General features: G+C 40.2%; 2 protein-coding genes across 3 annotated transcripts in view; one reads left to right on the top strand and one right to left on the bottom strand.

The window, feature by feature from the left end:
* Positions 1 to 4,321: 4,321 nt before the first annotated feature.
* Got2 (glutamate oxaloacetate transaminase 2) lies at positions 4,322 to 9,805 on the top strand. Its single transcript, XM_022794070.2, has 3 exons — positions 4,322 to 4,730; positions 7,759 to 7,955; positions 8,221 to 9,805. Exons 1-3 carry the CDS (start codon positions 4,559 to 4,561, stop codon positions 9,118 to 9,120), a joined length of 1,269 nt encoding a protein of 422 aa, XP_022649805.1. The 5' UTR covers positions 4,322 to 4,558; the 3' UTR covers positions 9,121 to 9,805.
* Positions 9,806 to 10,043: 238 nt separating this feature from the next.
* The window catches only part of HERC2 (E3 ubiquitin-protein ligase HERC2), a 42,399-nt gene continuing 37,540 nt past the window's right edge, over positions 10,044 to 14,902 (bottom strand). The window contains exons 33-37 of one of the 2 annotated variants that reach the window (XM_022794066.2): positions 14,536 to 14,651; positions 13,716 to 14,387; positions 13,151 to 13,578; positions 12,737 to 12,900; positions 10,044 to 12,490 (exon numbers count right to left, since the gene is read on the bottom strand). In XM_022794066.2, coding sequence (XP_022649801.1) covers positions 12,024 to 12,490; positions 12,737 to 12,900; positions 13,151 to 13,578; positions 13,716 to 14,387; positions 14,536 to 14,651 — 1,847 coding nt within the window. In that variant the 3' untranslated portion in view covers positions 10,044 to 12,023. Of the gene's footprint in view, positions 12,491 to 12,736; positions 12,901 to 13,150; positions 13,579 to 13,715; positions 14,388 to 14,535; positions 14,652 to 14,902 lie in introns of those variants that run through there. The other variant, XM_022794068.2, reaches the window with a different exon arrangement.

Below are 14,902 nucleotides of genomic sequence, written 5' to 3'. Positions count from 1 at the left end.
ATTAATTTTGGATTAATCAAACTGAACTGGTGTAAGCAGTCAGGCTACCGGGCACAACTGGAATTCCAATATAATCCCGGCAATGACGATTTCCAATAACTCTGCTTTTTGTGCTAAATCTTTAAATCTGTCCTATTGTGGGACAAAAATCGCTACAATATTTTTCCGTCTCTTTAACCGCGAACTTTTAAAATACAATAGCACGCCATTTCGTGTCCCTCTAAACACTTTCCCAGAAAATAATAAATTTATTCACGTGTTATTCAAGAAGAGGAATTGTAAAGTATAAACGTTACACCGTCAGCACATTAGCAAAGCTATTTTAGGTTTGAGCCTTTGCCATTAATAGGCATTTCTTTCCTTAAATCTTTATACAGGCGATTCAATAATCCTATTCAGCTAATACTTTATAGGTTTTTTTTAACAATAACATCTCTAGCTGATATGCTCATATATCAAAATTGTAGGCTTCTTTGTGTCTACATTATTTTTTGTGTCAGATGCTAGACAGTTCCACTGGATGACGACGGAGCTTAAGCACAATCGAATCGCGTAGTCTTGTTTCACGTGTGCCTCTCTTAGGTACTTAAAAGACAGGACATTTGGACCAATCCCATAATATTCTTCACTAATATAAGTAAGACAACGTACCTTGCAAAGTTTAAATATGAGAGTTTTTTTTCATTTGCGCTCTACTAAGGCGCCGAACGTTCTCAAAATTTAATCGGTTAGATTTGTAGTTTCTTAGGGGAACTGTTGAAGACTGGGAGTGCGATGTAATAGGAATAAACTGTTACATAGTATTAGGTTAGGGACGGTGAGGGATCTCTAATGCCTCCAAACGTTTCACGCGTACAACGTTCTGTCATTTGTGTACATAACACATATATAGCCCTTGAGAAACATTCGCAGTAAGATTTACGTAGGCTAGAAGTGCAAAAAATCGTAATGCGCACCCCCGGCTAAGCTCTCTTTAGCAGCAGGCAATAGGTCGCTCATTTAAAAGAATTATTTGAATGCAACGTGAAATTTATTTTAGAACATCGAATTATCTCTGCGCCGTTCGACACGTCGCATGCTGATATAATATGGCAGACTCATCATTCATGGAGATGTCCTACGGCGCATGGCAGTGCTTTCGGGTAGCTTTCAGACTTAAAAAGCTGAGTAATTCTGGCTGATATGCTCATCTTGCGTCATATATTAATAATAATTCTGCGCGCTTGTTTCCTTATTGTAGCAGAAATATTACTCGAGACATACGGAAATCTCATTGTCATAAGACCCCCCGCGCGATTTCGTAGAGTACATAATGAGCGAATAATCGTTGTGTAATAATAAATCTGTGTTACATAATTTCCTACAGTTAAATTAATCAAATCTATATAAAAACAGCAAATTGGTACAGCCTGCTGTGAAGAGTCTTTTGCCTGACGAACTAACAGGGACATCTTTATGGCTATTTGTTATAGAGTCATAGTAAATTTAACTGTTTCTGTTTTCTATACCTCATTTCAAATATTTTGCTATCTCACACATCTTTACGATAAATATAATACTGGTAGATCAATATCTCATTTCTGTTTCATATATTTTTAACGGATGGACCGTTCATTGGGCTCTCCAACGGAACCGCCACGTACCCTTGAAGTTGTGGCGTTCTTGAGTGAATGAGAAAAAAGGTGTCCAGCGATAGTAAATATACATCACAGATGGAAATCTACAGGTCCTTTGCAGGTATTGGGTCGGAACTGGAGCCACTGTATAGAACTTAGTGATGAAACTTTAACGTCAAAAATGACACCCACCGCCAGATCTTACAGTTACGAAACACAGTTTTGCATGTTCAAAAAATCAAGTAAGAGAATAAAGCGAGTTATATCAAGGTAAAAAAAAAAAATAAACATTGTGTTCGTTGAGGAAAACAAAGATGAGGTAGAGAGAAGCAACAACGCGAAATTATCCGCGCGGTAGCTTTATAAACATATATAAGCAAAACACGGTCAGAATAAAAATAAGTGCAGCAATAGCGAGCCACCCCGGTGGACGTTGACAATGATACTGGTGGGCGATGTCAGCTTCATCACACAACCTTATCCCCTGATTCAATGAAACATTTTTTCAGCGGTAATTTCCGACTGTAAAGCTGTCGTCAGGTTTCTTGGTGTGAAGCCTATTATTAACAAACCAGGTTATACCCTTAAGTATTTGTCAATATAAGTTCAGTTGGTAACTAGAGCGGCTGTATGCTCGCTGAATACTTTTATATCGATACAAAAATTAATGCCGTTATAATGATATATGTGTATGTTTACGAGTCAGAGTTTACGAAGAGTTGACATTAATGTTTTCTTGGCCGCTCTTAGGCTTTGAATTCCTTATAGTTTCTAGCTGTAAAGTCTTTAGACTTCACTACAACGGAAACTGTAGTAAGATGCACGCACTTGGCCTCAAAGCCACGCACCCCCCAAAATATGTATTTCGTCAGCCTTATTGAAATACCCCTCATTAAAATTCTCTACCGCTGAGGCGCTTTCCCTGTGGAAAAAGATTCCGTGAAACTGTATTGGGAGCATATCCGAATTCTAACAGGCGACTCACTCAAAATTTGTTTATGCTATCAACCCCACCAGCACCTCGTCCATCATCGGAACAATGAGTTTGCTTACGATGATCAACGTGTGGTTCTTGGTAAAGGGCAAACCTTTATATGCGGGGGAAATATTTATTTTGAATTAAAAAATCGATACAACGCTGTGAAGTAAAAGCAGACATACTCGTTTAGCTCAAAGGTGCACAGAGAATACAGAGAAGGTATGCAGAGATACCTCACTTCCTTTCCCTCCTATGTGTCACTGATAGGTCCATGATCATAGTTAGAAGAGACGTTTTTTAGCTTGTCAGTAGTGACTCAGCGAAAATAGCTCTTTCCAGACTTCAATAATAGAGAAATACTATTTTTAAATTGTTGCAATAGGTTAATGAAGTAGCACGATTTCATTTAACATTATTCGTATATTGGAGAAGAAGTCGAGCCTTTAAAGCTAAAAATTCTACGTTTGTTACTACCGACCCAGTAAAGGGACACCACGTAAATAATTATTACAGGTGCCATCTGCCAATCGGTCACATGGAATTGGTGGATTTATAAAATTCGTTTATAGCGGGAACCAAGGGTGTGTAAACGCATAGTAGGCTGGTTGCATAACATGCGATGTTTTGCATTTAACGGCATATATTCATAAGAAACTATTAAAAAAAAAAACTATTTTACTCTATTTTTTAGTTTTAATTTTTATTATCTACTTAATATATTTTTTACTTATTGTTTCGATCGCAATGAATTCATATTCAGTTGCAAGAAATCAGTAAAAAAAGCTTACAGCTTCTTAGGTTTCTCAATAAGTTTGCTAAAAAAGTAAGAATGATGCTTTAACGCTTTTTTTTTTTCTCAAAAATACGCTACAGTGAGTTTTCTGCAGTTATGCTAAAAAAACGTATCCAGTGTAAGTACGATAATTCTAGGAACTGGGTAGTCTACCTTCGAGTTTTAGCGCTGCTACGGCTCGAAATGTACCGTGTTCATTGTTTCCATTGACAAGCAAAACGCGATTACCAGGATTTGGTACGCCATCATTTTCCTAACACATCACTGGAATAAAAACGCGGAGTAATTACTGTTTGCATATAAAACCGAAAGGTCACTGGTACGTCTGGGGATAATGAAAACAGGCACTGTTAAAATAATAATTGCTGAGAAAAGCTAGAATGTCCTCTTTTAAAACAACTTTTAACTGACTGCCATATAGATGCCTTTCGACAAGGGCAGAAAATAAAGTTAGGATTAGTGCATGCGGTGCAATTGACCTTGTTTTCCCGTTTTTTTTTTTAAATTTTTCCTTATCTTGTAACTATAGAAACGAGATCATTTCTGCATTCGTCTTTCTTGGTTTCAATTCAAAAATATCTGAGATTTTTCTTGGGTTACTCCGTAGCTCATTTACATTCCTTCAGTTCGTTTATAGGCTTCACGGAACTACTGCCCAATTAATACCTGCTATTTCTAATATTTGCTCTTCAACATGCGTAGAAAACGCTAAAGATCTTTCCAAATTTGTTAACAGGAAGTCAATAACATACACAGATTTTTGATCTATTCTCCCGCAGCTCTTACATCTGTTTATTTCGATTTGAATTTGTATCGCTATCAGCAGCGGCCGTTTCAAAATCTTCCGCGTCACCGGTGCTTTTTATTCCTGTGCCATGGTTTCGTTCTCCATTGTAGCAGCGGCTGCCGCCGCTGCAACCTGCTGTAGTCACGTGATAGTTACATCGAGGACCCTTTCCTGCCTTCCGAGCAGGCAGTCGTTCGACCTCATTTAGAGTCCGCTGTTGGTAGTATATACAAAGTGAGGTGGCTATCGAAACACGATCGTCACTAAGAGATTATTGGATCGACGTACAGAGTTTATGCTGTGCTGTTTTCACCAATTCTAGTGCCCGATTGTTGCTGGTGCTCTTAAGTGCATTGTGTTCGAATCTTCACAATTCATTTGAGATGGCAGCTCTTCGCAATGGCTCTCTCCTCATTCCCAGACTGGTTCAAGCTCTGCGCGAGCGTAACCAATCATTTTTCGCGCACGTCGAGATGGGACCCCCCGATGCCATTCTTGGAGTGACCGAAGCCTACAAGAAGGATCCCAATCCCAAGAAGATGAACCTCGGTGTCGGTCAGTAGTCATCTTAGCGTACTTTTTATTACTGTCATTCGACAAATATTGTGGGGGAATTTGCATATAGCTTCGTGGTGTCAAACGATTAGCTTACCAATTTTACATTTGTGTAACTTGAAAGTGCTTCTGTCGTGTGGATATCATTTTGCGAAGTCATGGCTAACGGGTATATGTATACCAGTGTTATAAACCGAAGCACCTTTTCATTTCGAAGATCACCATATTTCGCTAAAGATGCAGTTCTGCTTGAAATAGAGTGCCCTTTAAAGGACATCGTTTGTAGAACGTATGCCGCAAAATGCAGACAGAGGATATATCTTTTAAACGCAATACCAGTGCAGTATTTGTCTGGTTTAGTTTACTACACGTGCTTCGTCTACGTTTGTTTAGTATTTTGTATGCTTTTATTATTCTGCAAATTTTAAACTTCGAGCTGAGCCTCAAATTTTCGGCGCGCGTTTTCTTTTGTTTTTTTTAGATGTTGTATAGACTTCATGAACGAGCTAATACAACGCCAAAACTTTAGTTCTTTTTTCAAATCTCACTTGAAACATGTGCTAAACTCTGCACAGCATTGAGGATCATTTCCGAAGTCTATCATCGAATCCCGCACCTCATCAGTCTGACCCGCTTTGAGCTTTAATCCTGTCATTTGATACATCACTTGGAACCGCCTTCGATATATAAAATAATAATAATGATAAATGCACCTAGTAAGGTAAATGATGCGATGCTTTTGTATTCAGCATTGGGATATGTTACATAAATGGTCGGTACACTGTGATTACCCGGGTAACTAATCATAGCTTGTTAAGTAAGGTGGTAGAAACTCTAACGGCGCTGTTTTTCTTAGTCGCAGTAAATGCTTTGTCTGCTCAGTACAAGCGTCCTCAATAACTTGTAACTGATGTATCCTATGGACGTGTCCGACTCAATTCCACGAGCAAACTCATTGGCCATCCAGTAAAAACTATCATAGCTTGTCCAGGAACGGGAGGGGCGATTGACTTTAAAAGTTGAAACGGAGAAAAAATATTCTACGATAACCCGGTAGTAGTCCGGTACAGTGCACTTGTGTAAATGTGTGACATGACAATGTCCTTCATGTGATCCCGTTTGAGATGGTCGGTATTACTGCACGGTGTTAACGGCGCGTGGAGTTCGACTAAACAGTGGCTGTATCCATTCTATCCATTCCACAAATGCAATAGTTGTTTATCTCATTGTGAACCCCATTGAGATTAATTAGGACAGAGCCTATCCGTCAACGCTAACCTTAAACGGCTTTGTAATCAAAAAACGGAACTTCTAAAGAAATTATTACGTTAGCTAATGAATGTATGTACACATCTATTTATCTGCAAATAAACTACAGGTTTTAAATGTACAGTTACGATGAACTTCTACGCAAAGCGAAACTTCTTTTTCACACACATTTCAGCTAGCAGATGAATCAAGTTAATTACTTGATATGAAGCGCATTTCATACTCTGTGGTTTTTTAACCACGTTACCCTGGCGAACTCAATGCACTAAATCGTTGAACTATATTTTTGTGAGCTCGTTTAAACCACTGTTGGTGAGGGCATTTGTGGTGGCTTGCCGGGGGTTTGTTGTACTGCCTCAATGCTGTTCTTAACACGCGTAGCGGTCAACGTCATTGTACTAACTAATCTTCACAGAGGGACTTCTGTTACTTCCTTCATCATTAAAAGTTAATTATATTATATATATTAATAAATAAGTAAACGGGGACATACATCTTCGTTGACGGTCACTGCGTGTTTATCTCATTCTGGAGTAACAAGAACTTAGAATAATTTTACATAGCGCACTCTGTTCTACAGTATGGCTATGTAATCTTATCAAGCTCATTCATCCGTTCGAAATTATCTTGATAGCATCAGCAATTCTTTCAGCAATACGACGGCTAAGATTTGGCTTATGATAATCGCTTGCCGTTAACTGCTTTGAACTGGCTATCAGAGAGCCGTTGAACTGGTTCCCTCTAGATTGTTTTGACAGCTAACCTATCGTGAAATAAAGGCGAACGGCCTTAAAGCATCCCAAAGTATTTAGGCGTATGTACGGGTAAGTAGGTAATGATATAAATAAGCCGTGCTAACCGACAACAATGACAAACCGATGAAACCTCTCACGAAACTAGAGGTCAATGAAGCGATGGCATAGTTCGTGCAAGACCAAAAGAAATACTCGTAATAATTGCCGAACTACAATTATGGCCTGGTCTGTAAATATATAATAGCTCTTAGGGCTTTCGTTGAAGTAACGACTTTTTGGCGTCCATCCTTGCAGCTTCAATGTTGCGCATTTTAAATACTTACTTCAAAACAGTATTCCTATGATAGTTAAAATATTCATTTCATCTTCGAGATTTTTGTCTTGATTTCTTACGTAGTCAACAGTTCACCGAATATACTTTAGATAGCCATGATATTGCGGTTTGAAAATGTTTTTAATAGCGAAGTCGTTGTGAGATCGCTTACTTGCCGTACCTTGGCTAAGCAGGCAGCGACCTGACCGCTTTGCTGCAGGAGCTTCACGTTGCTCCTTGCTGCCTCCTACATAATAGAGGTATTCGATGTTGTAAAAACAAGTGAAATTTTTCTATTGTCTTATTAAGCGGACAGTTTTCAAGAACCCCGGCTTCGAAATGGTGACCATACAACTGCACAAGCCACTTAAATATTGCTACGGAATCGCTGAATTTGTTAACTTTTCGTCATAATAACTCCAATTACTCTTCTTCGATCCAATAAAAATTATATATATATATATATATATATATATATAATTTCAATTTCTATACGTACCTAGCGAAATGTGAGTGAAATGAACGATCTGTAGTGATGACTGCAAAGTTGGTTCGGCCTTGAAACGGGTAACTGAATTTTCCTTCGTATTTTTCATGTGATTTTCATTATTAGTAGTAATCTAGTATTGATTTGTATTATCGATCGGTGATCATTTTCCATTTTGATTTTTCATGTGGTGCATGTCTACAGGGGCATACCGCGATGATGATGGCAAACCTTTTGTCTTGCCATCGGTTCGAGCTGCAGAGCGGCAGCTCATGTCAAAGAATTTGGACAAAGAATATCTACCCATTGGCGGCTTAAATGATTTTTGCAAGAACGCGGCCATTCTGGCTCTTGGTGACAATTCGGCAGTCATCAAAGAGGATCGTAACGCCACTGTTCAGGTGAGCATTAACTAATGAACTGAATGTATATGGAAATAAGGTAACATACATTTGGCTGTGCAAACTTTTATTCACGGTAGCTCTTTTTTGAGTATACCGTCTGCGTTCAGTTTTTGAGGGCGTACCTTTAGAGCTATGAGGAAACGTCTAGCAGAAAAGTAAATGTTTCTGCCGCTTGCTTAGTTAGTACCTTCGAATATGAATACGTAACATACCCTCATTTCTAATAGTACTGTATTTATTTTTTTCGTGATAACTGTTGCAGGGAATTTCGGGCACTGGCTCGTTGCGAATCGGCGCAATGTTTTTGGATGAGTTCCTGAAAGGTAACAAAACCGTGTACATGCCAAACCCGACATGGGGCAACCATATCCCTCTGTTCAAGAGATGCAACTTTCAAGTAAAACAGTACCGTTACTACGATCCGAAGACATGCGGTCTCGACTTTCAGGGAGCCCTTGAGGATATCTCGAGCATCCCCGAAGGTTCAGTGATCCTTTTGCATGCCTGCGCGCACAATCCAACCGGTGTCGATCCTCGGCCCGAACAATGGACAGAGATCGAGAAAGTTGTGCGTGAACGCAATTTGTTCCCATTCCTTGATATGGCCTATCAGGGCTTCGCGACGGGAGACATCGATCGCGACGCTAGCGCTGTGCGCCTGTTCGCTGGTAGCGGCCCAATGTGCCTTGCCCAGTCGTTCGCTAAAAACATGGGCCTGTACGGAGAGCGTGTCGGCGCATTTTCGCTGATCTGCAGTTCAGCGGAGGAGCAAGCTCGTTGCATGAGTCAGATCAAAATCCTCATTCGTCCACTGTACTCGAACCCGGCGGTAAATGGAGCTCGTATTGCTAACTTAATCCTTAGCGACCCTCAACTGCGAGCGCAGTGGCTTAAAGATGTCAAGGGCATGGCCGATAGGATCATCACAATGCGGTCCCGGTTGAGAAGCGGCCTTAAGCGAGAGGGCAGCACCCATGACTGGAAGCACATCACCGAGCAGATCGGCATGTTTTGCTTTACCGGTATGACCGCCGAACAGGTGACCAGATTGATCAAGGACTACTCTGTTTACCTAACGAAAGACGGTCGTATCTCTGTCGCCGGCATTTCTTCACATAACGTTGACTACCTCGCTCGAGCGATGCATGAAGTTACAAAATGAATTCACGCAAGCTAAAAACTCTTTTGTAATACAAACTTTGTACAGAAATGAAAAGACAAACGGTGATAGTATTCCTAGATGAAACTGCTAAGCAGCAGAACATCATCAAAACGATGATCATTATAATGATGATTTAAGGAGACATTGGCGCGGGAGAAGGCCGGGATGATCATGAACCACTGGCAGAGAAGCTCCTTGGGGGAGATGACAAGAGTAAAAAATCTGGACGCATGCTAAACGGATCCTAAAGCTTACTCGCTTACCAACAATTGCTGCTTTTAGTGGCTAGTATTGAGTTTGCTATTGCTAATGAGTTGGGGAAAAACAACTGGGAAATGTCGACGGTTAGCTTTTACATAATATATAAACCACGATATAAAATTATATATCTACATACAGACTTGTACGAACGTATACGAAGACAAGACGAACAGTGAACAATTTCATATAATTTCATTAAGAAATTCGATTTTAAGGCCATAATAGATAAGCAAATGCATAAGGGCAAAACAAAAATGAAGCAATTCCTATTCATAAAACAGGTACGAAATGTATATAGCAGCCCTACATTATAGCGAGTGTATCTACGAAGCTGGGTCTTGTAGTTTTGAGATGAAGGATCTTATAAGCGTGTATCATTTCTGTTGTAAAATAAAAAAAAAAAATTGATCATGTAACATCTTTACAGTGAGTGTTTTTCATTTCAACAAACATGTACCCATATAATTAATTTCTCTCTCTGAATAATGTCTGTCATCAGGATCGTTTTGGGACTAAGCCAATTGCAAGATTTTTTGTATCTACTATTTTTCCTGAACAACAAGTCTTCTATATCGATCAAACACACCAATTAAACAAATTGTTAGCATCTTTAAAATCGATAACTAATACGGAGCTACAGCTGGAAAAATACCGCTACACTCTTCAGATATCCGTATTTCGGTAAGCTTTATTATGTGGTGCTTTATGCTCTGACACACCTTGTACGCATTTGTATTAAGTAGCACTTTTCCTCAGTTACCACTAGTCGCTTCATGTACTTCGTTGACAGCTCGTTAGCCTACTTGAATCTATGAGCGAAAAAAAAATATTGCACAAAAACTATAGAAACAAGGACGAGTCGTAAGCAGGGTTGTTACATTCAGGGATGCTTGTCTCGTTGAAAGTAACCCTCCGAGACTCCAAATGTAGTCGGTATAGATTTCCTTTGAGACACTAATGTATTGCAAGAGGCCACATATAAATAATCGCATCCATTAAACGAGTTTTTCGTGATTGGTCTTAGAAATAGTTTTAGAAAAAATAGAAAACCAGACGGATTATAAGCAGGAAAAGACTTGTAACACCTAATTGTTTTATCGGACAAGCCAACTGACTGACGTGTGTAATCGGACAGATATGAATAGCCGCTAAAGTTGTTAGAAAATTGCTTTCGCCATATATAAGCCACGCGGATCCTTCAACAAAGCTAGAAAAGGTTGCCCTTTTTTATTGAATACAAAGACGACCCATTGATTTAGCTTAAAATTCAGATTCTGTATTCACGATAAATAGCTAAAGTTGATGAATTGACAAAAACACTTACCCGAGAGTGGATCAGTGTAGTGATTCTTATATATAAACAGCCCAGGATTAATCCGTACATATCCTCGATCCTTACATACATAAAACCTATTTGAGACTTCAGAGGTATAGTTAAAAAATGTATCGATTTGTCAGCTCAAGCGACTTCTAAATTGCTTCTCGACTGACCCATCAGGCTGTAGCCGAATCACGATGACGGTTGAAAAAAGACTGTGGAAGTGAATTATAACAAAAAAAAAGGCAGTTTCGCTGTAGACTGCTTGGCGCTTTGCACATAGTCTCTTGTTCAGCGGAAAGTTTCATATAAAATACGTCAAAAAAAAATAGAAATAAAGTCTCTTTTCCTCTCAGATCACACAAATTCAACATTTTAACGTAATAACGTTTCCGAGTAATAGCTTCATCTGGTGCACTTTCCCCATTGTGACTGCATTTTTATTAGAATGTACTTGCGCCATGCATGCAAGACCTTTGCTTTTAAAGAGTTTTTTTTTTGTCTTTGGTTAGTTATTATTATTATTATTATCATTACTTTATTAAGTAGTATAGAACTGCTGTTATTTTTCATACCCAAGAACGTGTACTTTCCTGCCTACATCGGCCTAACTAAGGAACTATGTATTAAGCATACGTTACTAATGGTACTACTACTGGTATTGTTATTATTTTTGTTTCTATCGGTATCTTTACAGCTACTCACTAAACCCAATCATATCCCTATTGTTAGCTATATTTTAACTACGGTTGCTTTATACGCATGCAATTTTTTATTTATGCTACGTACGTAGCGCAGATTTGCAACTTCAAGTATGTATGTAAACTTCATGCAAATGCCATCCTTTTTGGTGGTATTACTGTGATGATAGGAGTGTTCCTATAGGTGTAGCCACAGTTCCACCACATACATATATCATTTTCTAGTATTTCACGCTATTCATCTGCGTCTTGCAAAGACTTCTATATCAAATTTACATTGCAAAGCTGATAGAGCTGGGTCAACTTTCCGGTAGCTTCATCGTAAGCTACATACTAGCCACTCAGATACATAACGTCATCAAATGCCTAAGACGGCCCTTTTTCCTTGACTATTTCAAGCGCATTTAATCTATTTTTGACAGATTTGTTGTCTCTACTAGTAGTTCTTGTGTTTCCTCTCTCTTGTCTTTATCATGATAATCCTCCCTAGTAAACATTCATACATAATGTCCGTACTGATATTTGCGAAGAAGTAGCATTCTTTTTTCGCTTTCCGTTGTTTCCAGCCTTCCAGCCTCACGCTAAATATCACCATGCTTTGCAGCCCGTATATAACTAGTTGGCTATATTAAGGGTTGGGGGCTCCAAAACGGGTGTAGCTGTTCATTGGATCCACCAAACGATCCTACCTCGGAAAAACTCTCGGTGGAGAGATTATCATCAGCTCCGCCATTTGCAGCGGCAGGTGCATTAGCCTCGGCTTCCATTGCCACTCGAGCATAGTCGTCGGTGTCAATTGATTTGCAGAAATAGATGGCGTAACGAAGTTTCTCTTTTAGCACGAGTTTACACGAATAACGAGGCATCTTCAATAGGAAGAAGCATGTATAGCTCTCCGGTAAGAAGTGATCCGCTGGTGAGTATTTGTCAAGTACTTGAAGAACAAAGTCTCGGCCACGAAAATCGGCGATTGTTCGCGGTAGGCGTGTACGACCCCACACGAAACGAAGAAATAGTCCACGCTCTTCTTGTGAGAGTTCTTCCATAACTTCCCAGAACCAAGCGACCAGAGGAGCGTCAACTTCTACGCCTGCAAAATTTGTATGACAAAGAGTTCGCATTGAAAATTGATAAACAAGTGAAGTAGTAATATGGTTTGTAAAGTGAACGTACTGTTACTACTTTAGCGGGTTTTACACTGTGTTAGCACATACTCGACTGCTTAGATATTCATTTATTATTAACAAAGCGGCATAAATCGGCACCTGCACTATTTAGTCTAATAAATTGCATTGAAACACGTCAGTAGAATTATAATAACACTACAACAATAGACCTTTGTACGTAGCGACTGATTTCAGGAGACTGATGGGAATATCTGGACTACCGCAAATCATGAGTTCGAGTTCACGGGCCGTAAATAGAGCAAGAAGTGGAACTGGAATCACGCGGGCCATGCCTTCACGAACAAGGGCAGCTTGCTCGTCGAACTCATGCAGCCTACGGTGGGATGAAAACAATGTTAGCTTCAACTGCTAATAGTTCAATTAAAAGGAAGGTCTACATCAAGTATTTAAACTAATATATTGGATAGATATAATATAGTAAACGGAGCAGACGCAAGATATATACTATGTGCATCTATTCCCCATGTTGTCGAATAGAGATTCAACACTATTTAGCTTAGTGGCTATCGAGGTGTCGCAGTTTCAATAAATCCCTGAACTATGAAACACATTTATCTACTAACCGATACTTAATGGCTGATTGAATGTATTCGAATCTATTTTCCAGGGTGACGTGACTAAACTTGGAGCTTAAAGCCACCTGATGACCCGCTGACGAGTGTGTCATAAAAGGAATGTTTTCGAGCCGCGAAAATGCCTCCCGGTCCAGATCTCTAATGTACATAAGACCCGGTACGTAATCGCGATCGACTTCGTTCAGATCTAATACGCTTAGTGGGTCGCCAGTAAGCAACTTCCACATTGGTTCAGCTAGTGAGAGCGACAACGGACTGCCAGTTCGAATAGCGATGCCCATAAGTATTCCCAGAAATCGCAGCGAATCCCGATACTGAGCTGTTCCGGTGGCATGCGGAGTAAATAGGAAACAATCTCGAGAGGTCCCTGCTTCTTCACGGCCATTTGGCGTCAACGTTAATAATGATAGATTGTTCTGTAATACAGGAACACACAGTGAACTAACACGATATGGCAGGAAATTTGCGAAAATCTACAACGAACTTCGCCGTTATATTATAGTTCAAGAAAAAGTTGAAAACAAAAGTAGGGTAAGTTGGGTCGGACGCAAACCTTTTGAAGTTCCTCGCACATTTCGGCAATGCTTTCGCTGTAGCCTCCACCGCAATCGTCTACGCTTTCTCCGACGAACTTCACTTTCCATACTCGGTGTGGTAGGAGCAGGCATTCCGGTGTCAGCAGCGATATCTTGGAAACCATCTGTGCAAAAACAGTTTTTCTCGATGGCGAATTACTCATTCGACTAAGCTCGACCACCGGGCCGTGTTGACGATCCCGTACCATTGTGTTTTGTACCACCTTACGGAATGATCCTTCTTTGCCGCTCAGCATTAACAAGCCTTTGAGCGAATTAAACGCCGAACCGGGTGCGAGATCCAACAGCGGAATACATGGACAGAACATTTCGTTGAAGAGATACATTAGACAATATCGGCTGCGTACCACGGAGATTGCGATGCCCTTCAAATGGTCATATTCCATTGGAACCTGACTAGGCAGTTGGCCTACGCTCTTGTGGGGCACCTTTGAGGTGGACCAAGCCACAGTATGAGCGGAGCCGCATGCTACACGATTCATCTTTTTGCCCTTTAGACTGTCCACCTGTTTCGGCCGTTGGATGGCGTTCGTTGAGCCATCGCCCAATTGGCCCTCATCATTATCGCCCCATGTATAGACTTCACCTTCGTCCGTAACGGCAACGCAGTGTAGCGATCCCACCGCAATCTAGAATCATACACAAGAAGGTGCACGATGAGCGTATAGCAAATAATGATAATAATAGTCGTCCTGATTGGCAATAAAACATGTTATAAAAGCAAAAAGGATGCAGAGGACAGCGTAGGCTGCTGAAATGAAAAATTAGCGTCTTTACCTGCACGACCCGTTTTCCCTGAAGCGCGCCTTCAACCGGTTGTGGCCGACGAACATGTTCCTCGTTGCCGTGGCCCAGTCGATGGTAGTCGCCTTTACCCCATGTGTACACCACGCCTGGGCAATAATCAACAAGAAACCATACGGAATTTATTCGACAATATTAGCTACTCATTAATGCCAACTGTACTCAGAAATGTGTGAGTACGCGCCCGATAAATAATCATAAACGCACTGCCTCTTTCTTTTTAATAGGCACAATTAGGATGTTACCTTGGAAAAAGGTGGAGTCAAGCGAATGTTGCTGATTTTCTTATTAAACAAAATTCGAAGGGGTGTATATCCTAAGGATATAATTGAGCACAGTC

This window comes from Varroa destructor, unplaced genomic scaffold, assembly GCF_002443255.2.
Source record: "Varroa destructor unplaced genomic scaffold, Vdes_3.0 BEIS01000002.1, whole genome shotgun sequence".
In the NCBI taxonomy this organism is placed as follows: Eukaryota; Metazoa; Arthropoda; class Arachnida; order Mesostigmata; family Varroidae; genus Varroa; species Varroa destructor.
Note: the sequence above shows the minus strand (reverse complement) of the source record. Positions and strands in the feature narration are given on the sequence as shown.

What these genes read in the sequence shown, in the direction of transcription:
- Got2 (XM_022794070.2), top strand. Translation starts at nt 4,559, where the DNA reads ATGGCAGCTCTTCGCAATGGCTCTCTCCTCATTCCCAGACTGGTTCAA. An exon ending in GAAGATGAACCTCGGTGTCG is followed by an intron (nt 4,731 to 7,758) that starts GTCAGTAGTCAT and finishes GCATGTCTACAG; the next exon opens with GGGCATACCGCGATGATGAT. An exon ending in ATCGTAACGCCACTGTTCAG is followed by an intron (nt 7,956 to 8,220) that starts GTGAGCATTAAC and finishes TAACTGTTGCAG; the next exon opens with GGAATTTCGGGCACTGGCTC.